The 22,495-nt window shown below is 34.3% G+C and overlaps 1 protein-coding gene across 4 annotated transcripts in view; it reads left to right on the forward strand.

The window, feature by feature from the left end:
• The window catches only part of LOC118185112 (uncharacterized), a 254,232-nt gene that overhangs the window by 75,729 nt on the left and 156,008 nt on the right, over positions 1–22,495 (forward strand). For 3 of the 4 annotated variants that reach the window (XM_085809298.1, XM_085809300.1, XM_085809299.1), the window contains exons 7-8: positions 8,125–8,250; positions 20,824–20,959. In XM_085809298.1, coding sequence (XP_085665424.1) covers positions 8,125–8,250; positions 20,824–20,959 — 262 coding nt within the window. The remainder of the gene's footprint in view (positions 1–8,124; positions 8,251–20,823; positions 20,960–22,495) is intronic. The other variant, XM_085809301.1, reaches the window with a different exon arrangement.

Here is a 22,495-nt window from a genome sequence, read left to right on the forward strand (position 1 = left end):
ATTAAATTTAAAGAATATACTACACAGTGCACGTAAATGACAAAATTGTTTTTAGATTTATTGTGTGCTATTGTATACATCCATCATTTTAGAGGCTGCAATTTTGCAAATTAATATCTAAATCAGATAATAGCTTTAAAAAGCAAACTTCCATTTCCATGCACTTATGGCCAGTATTTTCATAATAGTTAAATGTTTCTTATGGGAAATTCTGGGCATCGAATCTGGAGTAATAGTTTGCCTCTTTTAACTAAAAGGTAATAAATCTAACATTGTTACTGAAAATTTTGACAAACTCTTACAAATATTTGCTGGTAAATAAGAGACATGCCAAGTATTTGCAATACTAAATGTATATGTGATTGTAAGGTCATGAGGTCAAATTCTGCAAAATGTTCAATGCATCCTAAATAATTTCATTGTCGTCCGTAAATGCCAAGCCTCTTAAAAAGTTTAATTACTTGAAGAATCCCTTCTAAAATAATTTTCCAGTAATCAGTGCTTTTTCCATTTTTATAACTCAAAAAGATCGGTTAACAAGCATATTAATGTTTTCTTTATGCAGGGCCGAAACTTCAGGCTCCGACATTTTTCCAGTTGTTGAAATGCTGTACTAAATGCATTACTCACCTTACCAGATAGTTTGCTTGGTATGCAATAAACTTTTCCTGAGGAATTTGAGTGTAAAAGCCATTTTCATTATTGTTGTTTTCCATGTAGTAAATGTCTGTAAACTATCATTTTCTAAGCATGTCTCCTTTGGAATTTACAGGCCACTTCACATTCTGTTGAGTTCAGTGTTTGAATATCTACACTTATGTTTGATATGTTCTTGATTATACTTATAATTTTTTCTTTGCTTAATTTTCTCCTTAATTCAGTATCATCATAGTTAACGCTCAACATATTATTACTGGGCTTTAGCTTCAACTAATGGTCTCTTTCTTGATGTTCTTCTGGCCATCTTGTTGCTTTTGCTCTTCCTGTTGTTGTGTTTGTGTATCTCCTTTTTCCTTCTCATTAATTGTTGGGCATTATTATCTTACTATTGTTTGTTTTCTTCTTTTCCTTGTTGCTGATGCTGTGTAATTTCCATAGAAAATATTTTGCCATTTTTAAAGAAGTTTGCTAATGTAGCTATTCCACAAAAACTTTCTGTCTTGATTCTTTCACTTCCTTTAATTTATGATCGTTGAAATCATAACTGTTTTTTTTTCATTGTGATTAACCTTCACAGCATAATAAAAAAATATTTTTAAAATTAATGCGAGGAAGTAAAGATTATTGTACCACTTACCGCAGAAATAAAAAATATAATGCACTATTTAAAATTTAAAGTAGTATGCTGAAAATGAGAAATAGCAGACTAGACAAATAAGTGAAATTAAGTTATCAGTAAAGTAATATTTGTGCTACATAGTTAGTCACACTATGACTAAATGATATAACAGTTTTGATTAGCTGGTGGTAAATCTGCCATGAAACTACCCACAGTGCCCCCCCCGACCACCACCACGGGAGTTGACTCAGGAGAATTCCTGGGAAGCACTGGCTAGGATCTGTGTGTAGGTAGTCTCAGCCACGCGGGTATATAATTTGTCTCACAGGACTATAGTCCGAGTTTATTCTCAGGTTGGTTCAGGCTTGGCAGGGACCGTACTGGTACTGTCGTGTCTGTTCCTCTGGCTGTGGTGGAGCTATATCGTATGTAGATTTGACCTTTTTGACAGGGGTTTGGCTCTCAGAGTCCTAGTGATGGGGACTGACAGAGTAAGGCAAGGCACCGAAACGAATTTATTCAATGCTGAGGGAGTGGTGCCCCAAGGCAAAGATGTCACAGAGACCCATTTTTGTATTACATTCCATCATTTTTGTCCTTAATGAGGCTATGTATAAAGCCAGGCAGGGACTGTGGTGTCTGCGCCACTGTTGAGGGTTCTCTGGAGTTTGGATATCTCAACCCCGATAAGGCTAGTACCAGGATGGGGATCCTTCTCTAGCTTCCTGACCTCACTGGTGTCTTAATTTCATCATATGTAAATCACCTAGGGTGCAAATATTCCCTCAGTTTCTTTCATTATTTTGTGTTGTGACTTATCTCGCTTGTCTGCCAGTAACATCAACACAAACCCATGAAATTCATTGTGGTGAGGAGTGCAAGGTTGCGCCTGTTTATTGGCAAGAGCCTTGACTAGTATACAGGTGATAGTACGACTTTGCTCAGTGTCGTCCCCAATTTTGATGGAGAGCACCCCGGGGAATGATGAGTCTGAGGTTCTCCAATCTCTCAAGATAACTTTTAGCTCGCTGCATATTTAGAGTGCCCCCATGCCGTACAAACACTATACATTTACAAACATCCATGCTTTCTTCAGGATTCGAACCCGGGCCCACTGATATGGCAGTCGGTATTGCTAACCACTATCCCATTTGGGCAAATCTTTTATTACACTCTTAGACCAAAAAAAAAAAAAAAAAAAAAAAAAAAAATTACTCACTGAGAAGATATAAAGCAAATTAGACACAAATTGATATGCATACAGGTTTCGACGGAAAATGCAAAATTTTACATTTTGGCTGCAATGAATGAACAGTTGTTGCTACAGCGCATCTGACTATACATTTACAAACATCCATGCTTTCTTCAGGATTCGAACCTGGGCCCAGTGATATGGCAGTCGGTATTGCTAACCACTATCCCAGTTGGGCAAATCTTTTATTACACTCTTAGACAAAAACAAAAGAAAAAAAAATACTCACTGAGAAGACATAAAGCAAAGTGGACACAAATTGATATGCATACAGGTTTCGACGGAAAATGCAAAATTTTACATTTTGGCTACAATGAATGAACGGTTGTCGCTACAGCGCATCTGATTTGCACAACTGGCAGGATATTGAAGTGGAGAAATTGCGATTCCGGCTAATAAATTCTTCACGAATTTCATTCCGTGTGCTCTGGTAGTAACTATGCCTCGCATACAGGTGCGCGAACGATATGCGCAGATGTCAGAATTTGAGAGAGGTTGTGTAGTTGGGCTCAAAGAAGCCGGTTGGTCTTATCAGTGAATAGCTTGACGTTTGAGCAGGCGCAGTGCCACTATTAGACAATGTTGGCAGGAATGGGTGAACCATGGCCGCACACAGCGTCAAAAAGAAGCAGTAGGCCTAGAGAAACGACAGAACGTGAAGACTGAGCTATCATCGATTGTACGTGCAACTAGTGCTTCAGTGACGGCAAGAACCATTCATGGATGGCTCACAGTAAGGGGGCTGAGGTCACGGCGCCCCTTGCACTGACTACCATTGACCTCTGTACAACATCAAGCCCATTTGCAGTGGCGTCGGGCTCATTCGCACAGGAATGTCACTGACTGGAGTAGAATAGTCTTCAGTGATGAGTCCCACTTTGAACTGAGCTCCGACGACCAGCAAAGGCGAGTCTGGAGATGCCCCGGACAGTGGTGTGATACCAACCTGACTGTCTTCCGGCAGACAGGCCGACAACCAGGAGTGATGGTCTGGGGTGCCATTTCATTTCATAGTATTACCCCTTTGGTTGTCATCCTTCGCAGCCTTACAGCACAGCAGCACGTCAACAAAGTTCTAAGCCCATTGTGTTGCCCTTCATGTCACGCCACCCTGGGCTTACATTTCAGCAAGATATTGCCCGCCCCCACACTGCACATTCTTCTATTGCTTGCCAAACATTACCTAGTTTGCCTGATCTCTCTCCTATTGAGCATGTTTGGAGCATTATGGGCAGGGCCCTCCAACTAGCTTGGGATGTTAATGATCTAGCTCGCCAGTTGGACAGGATTTGGCACGATATCCCTCAGGAGGACATCCACAACCTCTATCAATCGATGCCAAGCTGAATAACTGCTCTCATAAGGGCCAGAGGTGGACAAACACATTACTGACTTTTTTACTTTGTGAAGCTCTATCACTTCAATAAATCATCCAAGTTTTCCCACGCTGTAATCATTCGTTTTTCTGTATATGTACATCACTTCTACCAATTTTCATCCCATTCGGATAACTCCCTCTGGTGCATGTTTTTTTTTTTTTTTTTTTTTTTTTTTTTGTCTAAGAGTGTATTTTGAATGCAGCAAATAAAAGTTAAATAGTAATCACACAATTAGATATATAAATTATAACACTAATTGGTACTGTGTAAATAGAAAAGTACATATCAAAAGTAAATAATTTTGTATATTATATGTAGTTAAATACATATTACTCTAATTATGGTTTTTCTTTTCTGTAATTTTAATTGCAACAATGAAAATTATAAATCAGTACTTTTCCTAGGGTTGCCACCTCTACAAAGCAATAAAAAAGGGGTGAAAGGCGTTTTTGGCAATTTTTTTATGCCTTTTTTCTTAATTTATGTAATGTATAAAAAGGTGCTAAAATTTGTTTCTCCCGGATGCTCAAAGCTAGATCCATCTTGGAGGTTTGTAGATAAACCATTTCTAATATTTACAGAAGTCATATTAATTATTTATATAAAGCTTAGTTCATAATTGATGAATTATTGCTTTAAACAGATTATTGTCCCGCTCACATATAATGCTTCTTTGCACAGCTGCTGTTAGCAAGAGGAGATAAAGGAGTTTCGACTTTAGGACCCGTTCAGAAGACTACCTTCTTCCTTGCCTTTACACATAAGCAAGCCATTGTGAACAATCACTCACAAACAAATTTATTTTATAGTGCTGATTTCTAATACTGTTTACACTTTTTTATCGATGTTTACTGTTACTTTCATAATCGGTACTTTTGCTACTGGTAATGAAACTTTCATAATGGTTCTCTAAAAAGTTATGCTCTATTATTATTTCATAAGCTTAATTAAAAGCTCACTCTTGGTGCTTGTTGCTATGGCTAAAATATGGTCATCAATTTTTAAATTGCTTCCTGATAAGATATCGAATTCAAACTTTGTATGTACATTGCTTGTGGATGTGATGTCATGATTTTCAGTTTTAGATGATTAAATTTTTTCAAATTGAAAGTTGAAACAATTTTTTTGCAAATATTTTAGTAAACAAATAAACTGAGAATCTTGGAATATTATTGTTTGCACCATAAGACACAGTGGAGGGGGGTTTACGTAATTTTTTTATTATTTTATGAGAATTTTTGAAAAGCACTCAAAATTTTAAACTTCTTGCTGCTCATTTATTTAAAAATTTCATATCGAAAAATATATCGGTTATAAACTTTTGAAATTTTCCCAGGGTATAACACAATCTTTTTGCGTTTTTTGAAGAAAGAATGATAATGGACATTAATTGAATGATTTTTTACTTTTTTAGAAGATATGCAATGAAGCAGAATGGGAGTATTGGTTCTTCATGAATATCACTCCGAAACATCAGTTTCAAAGTAATAATATCATTACATCACATTATTTTTCATCACATTATACTATACAAGTTGTTATTGTTGCGAGTAGTTACTTCAGTGCGAGAAGAGATATTTCTGAGCTAGCTTTCTCTTTAGATGTGCTTTGCATTGCGTTGTGTTTAATGTCCTTAGTAATTTGAAGCATAAGTACTGATTGTGCTTTCTGATACTCGAAACACTTGTACGAGTATTTCTGGGGAAGATTCCAGAACTTTGAAGTGTTTCTGTTGATAAAATAAATTTTATTAAGCTGTCATCAGACTTGTGTGCATTCAATTTATTATAAATCCATACTCACGCAACAATATTATAATTAGTTCATGTATTAACGTAAAGAAAAATTCTTGCATTTAATGATTTTTTTTTCAATCTTTCTGGCCAAATAAGATTTTAAATAAAAGCTTGTATTTTATATTTATCAACTAAATAGTACTAGGTTTTATTATATATATGTATTGAAATTCAGTAATAAAATTTTTAAGGAATTTCAAATAATTTAATGGCCATTTACACCATTTACATTCTTCAAACTGCGTTTTCTCAGTTTGCATTTTTGGATAAATCCTTTTACTTAAAGTTCTAAAACTTATGCAGATATGAACTAATTTTTTTTAATATTTTTACTGCCTATTTAAAATTATATACTTTATAGAAACTAGGATGGGTTTAGCAAAACGCTGAAAAATTATTTGAAATGAGAATGTGACTCAGATGTTTTTTCAAAGATTTACATAAACGTGTGTTTTTATTTTTTTCCTCAGAAACTAATTCATTAATTGCGAAATCGATCCTTGAAATTATTAAGAATACTAGTAAATACAATCAAAAAATTTGGTTGTTAAACATAGAAAATTGTAGAAGAAAGTCATTTTAATTGCTAAATGTTTCTTCAAAAAATGTAAATGTAAAAAAAAAAAAAAAAAAAAAAAAAAAAAAAAAAAAAAAAAAAATGCTGGCAATTTCTTTTCACCTTAAATAATTTTGTATTACAAAAGCATTTAATAATATTCATAAAAAGTAGATGAAAGCTCTTAAATAAAAATCATTCAAAAAGTATCGCGTCCCTTTGTTACGTTCAAGCCGATATGCGAGTCTGAGCATCTTAAATTTAGTTTTAATTTGAATGTTATTTCCAGAATATCCAACATCAGATAACCTTGTCTCTACTTCCTTATAAATTTCTCTATCTTGTACAGTTGCCTCTAATATTTTGGGGAATGTTATCACATCCCCAAATATCTATTAGCGCTATTATTTTGCTGACAGTCCATTGAGCAGTCAGTTGCACGTCAGCCATGTTGTTTACTAAAATTAAGTGAACAGCGCAATCACGCAGTGCACTATGGGGAATCTTCCCATTTGCCTAGTTTCAGAGAGGTAGGAGCATTCTACCAAATTCTACCTACTGTTCCGAGAAGCAGTTAATGCTTGTTCGTCGTGTGAATGGTACACGTTGGAAGAACTGGTTTTCGCCACAATCGAATCTGCTCTTGTGAACGGGGCTTATGCCAGGTTGCACAGCTGTTGAGTATACAGTACTGGTGTAAAGGATTTCTGAAGGAAGTATTTCTCCACTGATTAAAAAAAAAAAAAAAAAAAATGGATAGTTTACTATATAACCTGAGGATAGCATAAAATATACTTTCTTGTCCATCATAAAAAATTGCAACTTTAAAAGGCTGGTGTCCCTGAATGCAGTAGCCCTTGCTTTAAAATGTTGTACCCCATGGCATTTAGCCCTGTGGTTGAGGTGGCCAGTTTGCAGTCATTGGTTATTTGGTAATTCTTAGTCCTTTTGATGTGCCCTACCTGTCCCCAAAGTATGTACCCATAAAACTGATGATAACCAAAAAGCAATCCATGAGGGTTCTTTTAAAAAATAAGTTAGAATCGTTCAGTGTTGATTCTTTTTGCTGTGTAGTATTAAGCCATAAGAACTTTCATGCAAGTAACTTATAAGTTTTCAAGTACTGAAAATATGTTAATATTCACATGCAGTTTTATTACATTAAGAGCGTAATCTAATATTCATAGAAAAAATTCATTGGGTTACACATATTTTTCATTTTTAATTTATACATGTATTGTTGTAAGCTGCGTATCTGTCAATGCTTGAAAAAATGTGCATTGAACAAAATTTTCATGGCAGTTTGCATATCGATGTTCTTCACTTAATCTGTTAATGTCAGAAACCTTTTGTTTAGCTGATATTTCATTTTTAGTTATGTATAAATGTAAAAGTTTCAGTCTCCAATTTGCATATGACTTCACAATTTTCAGATGACGTGATTTCAGACATTAATTAATGTCTCTCAACTTTTGTCATATGAAAGTCAAATGTTTTGTTTTCTAGGATAAGTATAAACTTTTACTAAATATGAGGATTGTTGGTTCATATAAAAAGTTAGATTTAATAATTTCTCTTGTTTTTTCAGTTTGAAAAAAAAAAAAAAAAAAAGCCAAAACATAAATATTTGCCTTATTCAAAACATCTTTATAACCAGATGTATATGTCTGTGACCAATAGTTGATAAATTAAAGGCCTTGTAAAGACTTTTATGGACATTGTGGTTATATGTGTCATAATGTTATATACATATATGAGCAATAAATGCATAATATCAGTGTAATGCCCAGAATCAAACATTTTAGTGTTTATTTTGCTACTGTTTTATAACCGAAAGTTTGTGATACGTGTATTCTTTTCAGGATGTTGATGATATACCTGCTGGTCAGGATTGGCAAGATGTGATCAATAATGCACTGTATAACTGTACTGCATTTGTAGCTCTAGTTACTCCAAGATATGGTGAAACAAGGTGGACCAACCGGGAAGTGAGTTTTTGTGCAATCATATAGTATATAGTAAAATTACGTAAGGTTAGAATATTTGCTTATAAGCGGGAGACTAACCTACTGTAAAAAAGAGTGTGTTCTGCCTATTGGGTCAGAATCTTGGTGTTCTTGCCACTTCTGTTGCAAGCAGTAAGCTGTAATTCTTTTTATATGGGAAGTCGGAAGCAGAATTTCCATTCTTTCATGATTGGGATGAGAGCTGAAAGTTCTGTATAACTCATGCACCATCTTAGTGAATAACTACTCTATTCCCTCAAGTATGCATTTACTGCCGCCAGTGCAGCTGTTAGTTTTGTGGTTATCTGAAAGTCTTTGATTTCAGGTGGTATCAATGGTTCTGTGAAGATTTATAGGTCTTATCTCAGAGTCATAGTGCAATCCAGTCTTTTCACTCCTATAGTGACTACATTTAGATGACTAATGGTAAAATACAGAGGAGAATTTGGAAGAGCTGCTGCTGAAGTTTTTCTGTAACTTCTGAAGTTCTGGATTAGAATTGGATGTTAGATGGACAGTAAGAGATTCCTTATCTAGATCACTGCATGCAAGCCACATTTGGAGGGAGGCGTAGAGAAGTATTCTTTCAGTACTATACCATGCTAGTTTGGCATTGGCAGAGATGCCTCATGTTGATAAGGAAAACCTGAACATAGAATTTGCAAGAATGACGAGTCTTGGCTTCACTTCTTTGATATGTCAGATCCAAGATAGTGAGTCTGCTTTGGTGATTCCAAGATGCTTTTTTTTGGGGGTAATATCGTAGCATGTCAAGCAGAGGTTGTTATCTTTCATTGTGTTGGATAAGTATGGTCTGAGTTTTGCTGGCCAAGACTGAGAATTTTTGTTCCATAACCCACTAACTAAACTAGTAGACTATCATTAGTGCAGTCTTCTATCACATTGCAAATGTAGCCTTTGATGAATAACGCATTGTCTGCTTGAGCAGGAAATTTGATATTAGTGCAGCTGGTAAATAGTTTGAAGGCCATGTTCACAACCAAGTCCCAAATAACTCTCACAGACTATCGTGAGCATTTTTGATTGAGGTATTTATTCAAAAGTATCACAATACACTTTTATTTGGTAATGCATGCAATTTTGATTCTTGCCATAAAAATCTGATATAGAAATAGCCCCCCCTCCCTTTCACAGAAAAAGAGTAACAGCTCATGAACATAATTCTGTTTCGTATATCTCTTTTGTTTTATATCTTTCTTGTAATTTTCTCATGATTGTGGGAAACATTCAGTTTATGTTATAATACTCCAGGTTTCATATTAAGCCAGGTTTCATGTTCATATTTATCCTCATTGGATATGGAGTTATCGTTATTAATTTTAGCAGTCTGGACCCATAAACTGGTATGGTTTTTCTAAGTGAATAACTACTCTCTTCTCTTCAGTATACATTTACTGCTGCCAGTGCCACTGTTAGTTTTGTGTCATCTGAAGTCTTTGATGTCAGGTGGTATCAATGGTTTCGTGAAGATTTATAGGTCTTATCTTAGAGTCATAAGTGCAATCCAGTCTTGTCACTCCTGTAGTGACTACATGTGGATGACTAATGGTAAAACACAGAGGAGAATTTGGAAGAGCTGCTGCTGAAGATGTTCTGTAACCTCTGAAGTTCTGGATTAGAATTGGATGTTAGATGGGCAGTAAGAGATTCCTTATCTAGATCATTGCATGCAAGCCCCATTTGGAGGGAGGCGTAGAGAAGTATTCTTTCAGTACTATACGATGCTAGTTTGGCATTGGGAGAGATGCCTCACGTTGATAAGGAAAGCCTGAACATAGAATTTGCAAGAATGACGAGTCTTGTCTTCACTTCTTTGATATGTCAGATCCAAGATAGTGAGTCTGCTTTGGTGATTCTAAGATGCTTTTTTTTGGGGGGTAATATCATGGAATGTCAAGCAGAGGTTGTCATCTTTCATTGTGTTGAATAAGTATGGCCTCAGTTTTGTTGGCCAAGACTGAGAATTTTGTTCCATAACCCACTAACTAAACTAGTAGACTATCATTGGTGCAGTCTTCTATCACATTGCAAATGTTGCCTTTGATGAATTACACATTGTCTGCTTGAACAGGAAATTTGATATTAGTGCAGTTAGTAAATAGTTTGAAGGCCATATTCACAACCAGGCCCCAAATAACTCTCACAGACTATCGTGAGCATTTTTGATTGAGGTATTTATTCAAAAGTATCACAATACACTTTTATTAGGTAATGCATGCAATTTTGATTCTTGCCATAAAATTCTGATATAGAAATAGCTCCCTCCTCCCTGTCACAGAAAAAGAGTAACAGCTCATGAACATAATTCTGTTTCGTATATCTCAGTTTCGTTTTATATCTTTCTTGTAATTTTCTCATGATTGTGGGAAACATTCAGTTTATGTTATAATGCTCCAGGTTTCATGTTCAGATTTATCCTCATTAGATATGGAATTATCATTATTAATTTTAGCAGTCTGGACTCATAAACTGGTATGGTTTTTTAAATCCTTATAAATTGCTATTGTCAATAATTTCTTCTATTGTAAATGAGAAGAATTTAGATCATTTATTCTTTAGTTGTTAATTTTCGATGTTGCAAATTTTCAAGTCTTGTTTTTTTGCTTCATTTCCTGGATATCAAATGTACATTATATGCGTCAAGCATAAATAGTCACTGAAGATATTGTAGTCTATTTTATCAATGTTTATCTCAGATTCGGAGTCGCTCCTGTCAAGGATGCCACAAATTTTAAATCAAAATTTACATAAACTAACTGACATGCGTTTATGTACGAATGAAATTCTATTTCATTTTTAAATAAACGTTCTGAAAATGTATGCTCTGAAAATTTTTTGTGGTTATCGAAACACATACAGCTGAAGTAGTTTTCAAATTTGTTATTGAAATTGCCATGTTTGTACACTTATAAAACTGAAGAGTCAAAAACAACACAAAGAAAGATAACATTTTATATGAAGGTTGAAGCTTAAAAACCAAAGAAGCTGCATGTCTCCAAAAGTAAAATCAACCACAAGAAATCTAAAATTATAGGGTTCTACTCAATTGTTTAACTACTTGGCCTCTACTGAGACTGTGAGGCAATGTTTTTTTAAGCGTACCAAATTTGATTTTGTAGTATAGTTTTTTAACAAAATTTGTTTAGTATTTTCTAAGTGCCAATTTGAATTTTGTTTTTTAAGTTCTTACGTAATTTTTTTTTGCATAAAATTTAACTGCTTTCATTTCGTGTAATTGTTTTTACATGGTGTTGCTTGCAAACTTTGGAATTAGCTGCATCAAATTAAATTTTAAAGCTTTAGCTATTTTTAACTGTCCTTTTCCTTTAAATCTTATATATATATTATGTATGTATGTGTATGGAAACAATTCAGACACGGGTCTTTTCATTTAAAACTTTGAACTTAACCAGATGCATGACTCGTGCTTACAGATATTTTCATCTCTGCACTTGCTATCTCTAAAGCTTGGGTGATTCAACTAACTAAAATGAAGAATTAGAGTTCAAAGTAATTTATTTCTGGAGATTGTCTAGGTAAGAGATTTAACAAACATTGGCTCAATTCTAACAGGTTCGACTAGTAACTTGGCTGGAGAAAGGCTAGTGCGTAATAATGCTATTCTCAGAACTAGGGAAGGGAATAGCATTAATACCAGTGTTCTGTCTTAGCATAATACCAGTGTTCTAACTCTCTAAACTCTGTTCTTATATACCTGTATCTCATTTAAATCCTTGTTAGAGCCAATAAAAGCTCAAATAAGTTAGTTAGGTAATTAATGCAGCCTTACAGTGTAGTCTTACAGTTACAACAGTCTTACAGTTGCCCTTGCCATATTTTAAAATTATTCAAAAGCAAAGGTTTTAATGACCTTGGTAGAGAGTTTTGTATTCTGAAACTAAATTTGAGCCAGTGTTTTTTCTCAAAAATTCAGCTAATTTCTGTTAATTCTTTAATAATAAAACAAAGTTAAGGATACAGGTATTTTCTGCATCAGGAATTGGATCTTTGGCTCTGTATTTCTTCCAGACTCTTGGGTGGAAAAACTGGTTTAAAACATGGTACTTTTAATCATATCAGTAATATGTAAACACGACTTTAAACCTTTCACATTCATTTACTTCAGTACCATTACTCCTCCCCCCCCCATTTTCCAGCTTTGTATTGCGTGCGCGTATGTTTATGTTGTATCAAAACAGTTTCTATCACCTGTTTCAACTCTTTACACGGTTAGTTTACCAGACATACCACACAATGATTATTTCAGAATCTCCACTGATGTTCCACACAGAATTAAATATAATGTTACTAGAGAGCCTACTATAGTACTACTATATAATACACAATGTTTTTTCTACAGTAGCAACAACACATTTCCATTTATAGTAACATTGACATTCTCAACATACATTATTTACACACATTAATTTTTCAAGCTATTTTAAATTCATTTAAGTCTGTATTACATTCACACATTTTCTAATTTAACATTGATAATGCATAAATACATATATTAATTGCTACTATTTATGACCCTAAGAAAAATTCTTCTGGTTATTAACTGTCTTTTAACTAAGCAAACATAAGAGTGTTAACACACAAAACCAGTTTTACAAAACACAAACAGTTACTAAACAAAAGTTTTCCATGTCTAATTAACAACTTAGAAATGTTTACTTGAGGTGAAACATAGTAGCAACTTTTGTACAAATTTAAACGTAACCTAAAATTCCAGCTAAATATAAATATGTCTTTTGTTCAGGTGCTCATTCCAAATGCTCTAGTTTAAGCTATTGACTTTTGTTTCACTGGTGGTCGGAATCTAATTTTCATTTGTCTAATGTTGACTTTTGCTTGGCTGGTGGTCAGAATCTAATGTCTTATCTAATGTTCGTTTTTGCTTCCCTATATGGTGTCTAACTCTTGGATTTATGCTGCCCTTCTGTATCCTCTTCCTCTGGAATTTCTTGTTGGAGTTGTTAATTTCTGACCTCCATGCTTGTGGGGTCTCTTTGGTTGCTGATACAGTTCTTCATGTTCAGGCTGCATTGGCCTTTCCTTGCTGGAGTTGTTGATTTCTATCTTCTGACATCCTGGCTTCTGAGATTTCTGGTGCACTCCTTCCTCTCTAATTTGCTTTGGCATTTTCCTTGGGCAATTCATTAGATGGTTGTTGCTTGGGTTGCCCTTGGCTTTCCACCTTTATTAATCGACTTTGGTCTTTTGAAAGCTCCTCTTTTCTACATCCTTCCTCATAGGCCTTTTTGCCTCCTCCTTTTTCCTTTGGACTTTGGACTCTTCACTGTACAGTTTCTTTAATTTGACGTCTACTTTTAATTATGCTACAAAAAGCCTAAAATGAAGAAAAATATTGTAAAGCGTTTTATTTTCCAGTGCACAAAAGCATTTTTAATTTCACAATTAAATGCAGTGTAAGAAATAAAGAACAGCTAATTTTTTCCCCCTTCAGATATTCTCAGATAGATTTATTTTACTTTTATTATATTTTTCAGCATATATTGTAGCTCAAATATCAGCTGTAACATTTTAATTTTTGTTTTATTAAAGAATTTAATGATAAGGATTGCTGTGGTTATTCTGTAATAATCATCAAATGTATTATTTCTGTAGTAAAATTCCTTTGTTCTTTCTAACTATGCATTGAAGCCTTGGGAATCTTTCTCAGAGAATCATGAATGAACCTTAAGTGATACTGTCATAAGATACAGAATAGGATGGACAGACAAAACATAGTAACTACTGAAGAAATTCTGGTCAAATTATTATCATAAGATCAGCTAAACAAGATAACTGAATTGTTTATAATGTCTTAATAAACTTAATTGTATATAATGTCTTAATACTGGAAGATTTACTTTTTCAAAAAATGTGAAAGGCTATTAAAAAAATCTGCATCATAAAAGTCTTTGATAAATTAAAAAAGGTTTTAATGACCTTGGTAGAGAGTTTAGTATTCTGAAACTAAACTTGAGCCAGTGTTTTTTCTCAAAAATTCAGCTAATTTCTGTTAATTCTTTAATAATAAAACAAAGTTAAGGATACAGGCATTTTCTGCATCAGGAATTGAATCTTTGGCTCTGTGTTTCTTTCAGACTCTTGGGTGGAAAAACTGGTTTAAAACATGGTACTTTTAATCATATCAGTAATATGTAAACACATGACTTTAAACCTTTCACACTCATTTACTTCAGTACCATTAACTCCTCCCCCCCCATTTTTCCAGCTTTGTATTGCGTCCGCGTATGTTTATGTTGTATCAAAACAGTTTCTATCACCTGTTTCAACTCTTTACATGGTTAGTTTACCAGACATACTTCACGATGATTATTTCAGAATCTCCACTGATGTTCTACACAGAATTAAATATAATGTTACTAGAGAGCCTACTATAGTACTACTATATAATACACAATGTTTTTTCTACTGTAGCAACAACACATTTCCATTTATAGTAACATTGACATTCTCAACATACATTATTTACACACATTAATTTTTCAAACTATTTTAAATTCATTTAAGTCTGTAATACATTCACACGTTTTCTAATTTAACATTGATAATGCATAAATACATACAGGGGTTGGACAAAAATATGGAAACACCTTTAAAAAAACATGTTTCTTTGCTTAATATGGTGTAGGAAACCCATTGGCATCCAAAACATCTTGCAGTCTTCTCGGAATGGATAAATACAGTTCCTGTATGTTTGCCAAGGGAATATTATACCATTCTTCCTGCAAAACGGTGGCAAGTTCAGATAACGATGTTGGCGGTGGATATCGAGAACGCACTTTCCGTTCCAATGTAGACAACAAAGGTTCGATAATATTCAGGTCTGGTGACTGTGGTGGCCAGGGAAGATGGGACAACTCATCCTCGTGCTCAGAAAACTAGTCCTGGACAATGTGAGCTGTGTGAACAGGGGCTTTGTCGTCTTGGAAGACACCATCACCATCGGGGAACAAAGTTTGTACCATGGGATGAACTTAATCGGCCAAAATGTTCACATAAGTCTTGGCAGTCATGTGTCCTGACACAGTTATCATGGGGCTAGCAGAGAACCACGATATGGCTGCCCAAACCATAACAGAACCCCCGCCATGTTTCGCTCTTGGCAACAAGCAGTCTGTATTATAGGCTTGAGATGGCGTTCTCCAGACGAAAACTCGGCCAGAAGTGGGAAACAATGTGAAAGAAGACTCGTCGGACCATATTACTCGCTTCCACTGCTCTATAGTCCAGGCTTTATGACTTAAACACCACCTTTTCCTGTTACGGGTATTAGCATCACTGATGAGTGGCTTCTCAATTGCAGCACGGCCAGCAATTCCCTGTTTATGAAGCTCCCTTCTAATTGTTTTGGTACTCACAGGGTTCGGTAACACAACATTCATTTCAGCAGTAACTTTTGCAGCTGTGGCCTTCTTATTTTTCGTCACAATTGCCCTTAATGATCGTCTGTCACGATCACTCAGGACACACTTTCGTCCACGCTGTAATTTAGCAGATGATGTTTTTCCGCTTTTCAAATATGCGGAATAAATCTTCGATACGGTACCTCTTGAAACACTAAATACCTCGGCTACCTTGCTTACGGAAGCACCTACCATACGTGCTCTAACAATTTGCCCACGTTCGAAGTCTCTTAACTCTGACATAATGCAATGACAACCTCACATAACAGTACTCCGACAACAACTGAACTGTTTACCACATTTACGAAGTTGTATAGGTGGCGTCAGTAGTCAAAAATGCTAGCGCCACCTACATATTTCATTAAAATCAATCTTTCTTTTCAAACATGCATTTCACCAGGTGTTTCCATATTTTTGTCCATCCACTATATATTAATTGCTATTATTTATGACCCTAAGCCAAAGTCTTCTGGTTATTAACTGTCTTTTAACTAAGCAAACATAAGAGTGTTAACACACAAAACCAGTTTTACAAAACACAAACAGTTACTAAACAAAAGCTTTCCAGGTTTAATTAACAACTTAGAAATGTTTACTTGAGGTGAAACATAGTAGCAACTTTTGTACAAATTTAAATGTAACCTAAAATTCCAGCTAAATATAAATATGTCTTTTGTTCAGGTGCTCATTCCAAATGCTCTAGTTTAAGCTATTGACTTTTGTTTCACTGGTGGTCGGAATCTAATTTTCATTTGTCTAATGTTGACTTTTGCTTGGCTGGTGATCAGAATCTGATGTCTTATTATCTAATGTTCGTTTTTGCTTCCCTATCTGTTCTCTAACTCTTGGATTTATGCTGCTCTTCTGTATCGTCTTCCTCTGGAATTTCTTGTTGGAGTTGTTAATTTCTGACCTCCATGCTTGTGGGGTCTCTTTGGTTGCTGATACAGTTCTTCATGTTCAGGATGCATTGGCCTTTCCTTGCTGGAGTTGTTGATTTCTATCTTCTGACATCCTGGCTTCTGAGATTTCTGGTGCACTCCTTCCTGTCTAATTTGCTTTGGCATTTTCCTTGGGCAGTTCATTAGATGGTTGTTGCTTGGGTTGCCCTTGGCTTTCCACCTTTATTAATCGACTTTGGTCTTTTGAAAGCTCCTCTTTTCTACATCCTTCCTCATAGGCCTTTTTGCCTCCTCCTTTTTCCTTTGGACTTTGGACTCTTCATTGTACAGTTTCTTTAATTTGACGTCTACTTTTAATTATGCTACAAAAAGCCTAAAATGAAGAAAAATATTGTAAAGCGTTTTATTTTCCAGTGCACAAAAGCATTTTTAATTTCACAATTAAATGCAGTGTAAGAAATAAAGAACAGCTAATTTTTTCCCCCTTCAGATATTCTCAGATAGATTTATTTTAATTTTATTATATTTTTCAGCATATATTGTAGCTCAAATATCAGCTGTAACATTTTAATTTTTGTTTTATTAAAGAATTTAATGATAAGGATTGCTGTGGTCATTCTGTAACAATCATCAAATGTATTATTTCTGTAGTAAAATTCCTTTGTTCTTTCTAACTATGCAATGAAGCCTTGGGAATCTTCCTCAGAGAATCATGAATGAACCTTAATATGATACTGTCATAAGATACAGAATAGGCTGGACAGACTAAACATAGTAACTACTGAAGAAATTCTGGTCAAATTATTATCATAAGATCAGCTAAACAAGATAACTGAATTGTATATAATGTCTTAATACTGGAAGATTTACTTTTTCAAAAAATTTGAAAGGCTATTAAAAAAATCTGCATCATAAAAGTCTTTGATAAATTAAAAAAGGTGTCAATAAAAATTGTTAATTAGGTATATTGTTAATTAAATGCATTTTAGTTTAAACCAATCATATGAAAACATAAACTATTATCAAGAACTGTGTTTATTTCTTTTAAATCACTTAGTTTGTTAATCAGTAGCTGAAAGGTAAATATGGAAGATAAGTATTTTATGCTTTGACGAATGGCAGCACATAAAAGCATTTTGTTTCCAACAGTAGTACAGTACAAAATCCGTAATCCGGACTCGTCAGGGCTTCGGTGATTCCCGATTAGGGGTTTTTCCGTATTATAGATCATCAATTTAAATCTGGTTAGATGGCATGCAGAAATTATACAATTAAAAATATGAAACCATAATTTATGAAATAAAGAGCAATTATGATCTAAAGGGTATCAAAATTTTAAAAATAAAGCTTAATATTTATTTGTTTACTTTATTAAACATTTCTTTCAATGTAAGTTTTTTAAGTTGCTTCGTTTTTTGTGCTAATACTTTCTCTTTAATTCTATAAACAGACATAATTTCTTGTTCAGTTAAAGTTCCACGGTTCATGTCCTGTAATTGCTGTGTCGAGAATACCAACTAACTTGTCAATCAAAATGTTTTCGTTTTCAATAATGTCTTTGTCACTTTCTTCACTATCGGAAGTGGTATTTTCTGGATCTAGAACCATACTACAGATTTCGCCGTCCATTAATTGATTGATGATAGGGACATTGTCGTCGCAATGAAAAACTTCTGTTATATCATCTTCATTTATTACCGTTTCTCCACATTTCTTTACAAAATCCAATAACTGGAAAATTTCATCTTTAGTTTGTGATGTCCGAAAACCTTCAAATTCATGGCTATCATCTTCATTGTCCTCACCATGAAATATGGTAGCTGGCCATAAATTATGCGAAGCATTTTTTAACGTATCTGGAGACTCATCCTCCCACGATCTTGCGATGCTCCACACAGCACATTTTATGCTAAAAAATTTCAAAAAGTCTTAAATAATGTTGCCATTCTTCAAGAAATTTAACACAGATTTTAAAAATGCTACTTTATATTTGCATTTTAGCGCGTGCATTATTCCCATGTCCATAGGCTCAATGATAGACGTACAATTTTGAGGAAAGAATAATACGGATACATTATCTTTCACTAAAACTTTAAGTGAAGTATGTGCCAAACAGTTGTCAACAATCAGGACTATTTTTGAGTCATCAGGTAAACAACCGAATTCAAATGTCGCCGAGCCTCGGGTATAAAATGATTTTCAAACCAGTCATTCATCAACGCTTGTGTCATCCATGCTCTTTTATTTGCACGATATATAATGGGGAAAATCGTTACTCCTTTAAATGCTGGAGGTCGTGCATGTTTTCTGAGTATGAAAAGGTTGCACTTGTGCCTTCCTGCAGCATTTGCACCTGCTAAAATTGTTAGTCTTGCTTTGGAATCTTTGACACCAGTGAGCCTTTTCTGTAGAGGTTGCCAAGGTATTTCGCAGTACATATTGCCAAAAAAAAAAAAAACAGTTTCATCAGCGTTGTAAATTTGTTCTGGAGATAATTGTTCACTAATAATGAGTTCAATGAATTCATCTGCAAATTGTTCAGAAGCTTCAGTATCAGCTGAAGGTTTTTTACCTGAAATTTTTAATTGTCTTATACCATGGCAATTTTTAAATTTGGTTAACCAACCTGTCGAATATGTGCACTCAGTGGTTTAAGTTCATTTCTTCATGAAATATTTTAGCAGGAGCCATTAGCATTGGACCTGTCAATGGTATGCCCTCGCTGGGATGCTGTCTGACCCATTCAATCGTCACTTTGTCATGATCGCCACTTTTAGCATAACTAACTTTTTTCCATTATTCGTTGCAAGTGTGGTGTCAGAATCCACAAAAAGTTCAAAATGTTCCTTTTCTTTTTGCTTATGTCGTATACAATTGACTTTCCAATGTCAAACTCCTCACATAATTTTGAAACGGATATGCCTTTATCCATTTTTTGCAACAATTCCACTTTTTGTTTGATGGACATCGAAACATGTTTTCGCTTAGTAGATCCTTTGGCAGCTCCAGAATTGGAAACTCTTTTTGACATAATCGAAATTTCAAGCTTAATTTTTGTGAAATTGCTCTAACAGTCTGCAAAAAATAATAAGCTGGATCTAATTAGAAGATTAAGGAACAGCGCAATCTGCAACATAAACTGAAATGCCTTAGAATCAGTAAAGGTAATTTTAGCCTAGCTTATGCCGCCCGTTATACATTAAATGCACATGTGTAAAGCATACAAAAAAAAGTTTGTGGCTTTGAGGTCCGGATTATAGATCATTCTGGATAATGGACGTCCGGATTACGGACTTTGTACTGTAATACATTGCTTTTAAATCGCTGAGTTTGTTGATATGTTTAAAAGATAACTTTTGTTTTTATTACAGAATTTGAAAGAAAATTGTATTTTTAGATTAATTATGGGCAAAAAATCATTTATATGTAAAATATGAAGTTTATATATATATACAGAGAGAGAGACAGAGATAAAAATTACAATTACCCCTGTAATATTGGCTTTTTGCACACATGTAATAAGTTTATTTTACATAAAATACTCCTATAATATTGACTTTTTTATCACATGTCTGTAGTAATAATCATTTTACATAGCTTTATACTTCATCTTATTATACTTCTTGAAATTACTCTTACTTCTCGAAAATTTAGCTATAACTTAATAGCTCATCTCGATAAGGAAACAAGGACTGATACTGGGAGGATATTTTTTGGTTTATTTTAAAATAAGAAACGAACGAAAATTAAAACATGCAAATTATAATAATATAACTTTAAAATTATTTTATATGCTTTTAATACGATTATAAAATTAATCTGTAATAAAACTTAACTACGCGAAATTCGATGCAATATATCTGAAAGAAAGCATATGGTCACTATGACCTCAGTACCCCCCCCCAAAAAAAAAGAAAGAAAAAAGACCGTACAAACTTGTTCTTACGGTCAGGTAATGCCATCTAGAAACAGAAAAAGTAATCTGAAATAAATAAAAATGGGATAGTCAAAAACTGAAACTTAGGAAGTTAGGTACCTGTACCATGTACGGGGAAATCCGGCTGTGCAAAAAATGGTTGCCGATATGACTGGCGGGCAAAACTGTTAAGTGATTAATTATGTATTAATGTGTCATTTATCTCTAAAGTAATTTTATTGTTTCTTATCTTTTTAATTATTTTTGTCTTATAAAGGCAAAGCTCGCTGATGATAAGGAAAAACTTATTATTCCTGTAAGCTTTTTAGAAAAATGGCCTCCAGATCAGTTAGCTATACAGTTCCTTTCTCTGCAGTACATTCCTTGGAAAACAGCTGATGAATTTGCTAGTGGTAAGCTTTAAAGCAAAATATATAAAAATACATTTCTGTGTATTTAGTGCAATCATTTAGTAAGTCTGCTATATTTTTATTATAGTATATATGATACAAAGTCCGAGATCCGGAATTGTCAAGTCACATACTGGATTTCTAAATTTCTGGGATTTAGATCATTAGTTTAAACCTAGTAAGGTGATGTAAGGACAAGTCTGTGTTGCGGCTTTGGTAATTGTTTAGCTCATGTAGAAGAATGCTAACCACCCAACAATGCCAGAGTGACCCAAATTGTAGAATTTTGAGAAGCACTGCGCAGCAAAAATTAGAGATGGCAAAATTTTTAGAATTTAGGAGAGGCATTGGGTAGCAGAATTTAGGACCCTCAGATATTGCACCAGTTGGCAAAATATGTAGCACTGTCTCTGCCCTCCACAGCCACTGAAGGGCTGAAAGTGTGAACCTGCCAAATACTGAAAGTGTGAACCCGCCAAATACCAATGTCAATCAATGTTATGTTATTGACAGCAGTGTAACTTCTTAGCCAGCAGGTTTTTGAAAGTGACATGCAGGATTCTGAGTGAGGAAAAAACTGCATTTGTGTCATACCTGCTTCCTATTGTTGAGTATTGTATTTTCTGTTTGTAGATTTTTAAGGGGAAAGGGTAATTTTTTTAATTATTTTATTTACTTACTTATTTTTGGCTACTAGTCCTGAGGTTCAGCTATTGAACATCCGGATTTCGGACTTTAAATACTATTTACTTGTAGGTAATCATTTTTATTATGAAGTTGAAAAGGATGCAAAGATATTGATTATATAGAGAGAACTGTTTAAGGATAAATGCTGCTACTGCTGATGATGATTCAGCATTAATTCTAAACAGAACAACATACCATACACATAGAATTTTGTGTTACTCTTTGTTTTGTCTTAAGAGTTTTTATTATTATGAGCAGTTGTAGTTATTCGTCATTTTCTGTATTTATCTGCTCAGTGTGATAGCGTCTTGTGTTTGCTTTCAGTTTTGTGAGTTCAGAAATGAAACACTTTGCCGGTATCAGTATTCAGAATTTCTTGCTTGCTACTGGACAGTTTAATCTGCTGCTTTCTCTTTGTATAAACCTGTTTCATGCAACTAAGTCTTATTTTTTTTTTTAAAAAATGTCAAATTGCAAATGACAATACAATATAGCCATCACATAAATTCTCGGAAACATGTTTTTGATATGCTAGAACAGCTGTCTGCCAGATACCATATAAACTATATAAAATACCATATAAAATATTGGTCGTCATCCATTCACTGTGCTGTAAGAGAAATGGAGAGAAATTTTATTCAGCTTCCCTTTATTATAACTGCATGAGAATCCTACTTCAAAGGATTATTATTGACATTACTGCAGCACTTATGAAACATTAACAATTGGTCTCTTGTGAATTTTGGCAGCATATTACACTTTGATGTTAGCTGCCTCAATGTGGTTTTATGGCCTGATTTATCAAACCATTACAGTTAAAAAAGAAGTTTCTGTTTAAAACTGAGGTTTGTG

This window comes from Stegodyphus dumicola, chromosome X2 (assembly GCF_044657685.1).
Source record: "Stegodyphus dumicola isolate Sdum_Otavi_A_Nest chromosome X2, ASM4465768v1".
Lineage (NCBI taxonomy): Eukaryota > Metazoa > Arthropoda > Arachnida > Araneae > Eresidae > Stegodyphus > Stegodyphus dumicola.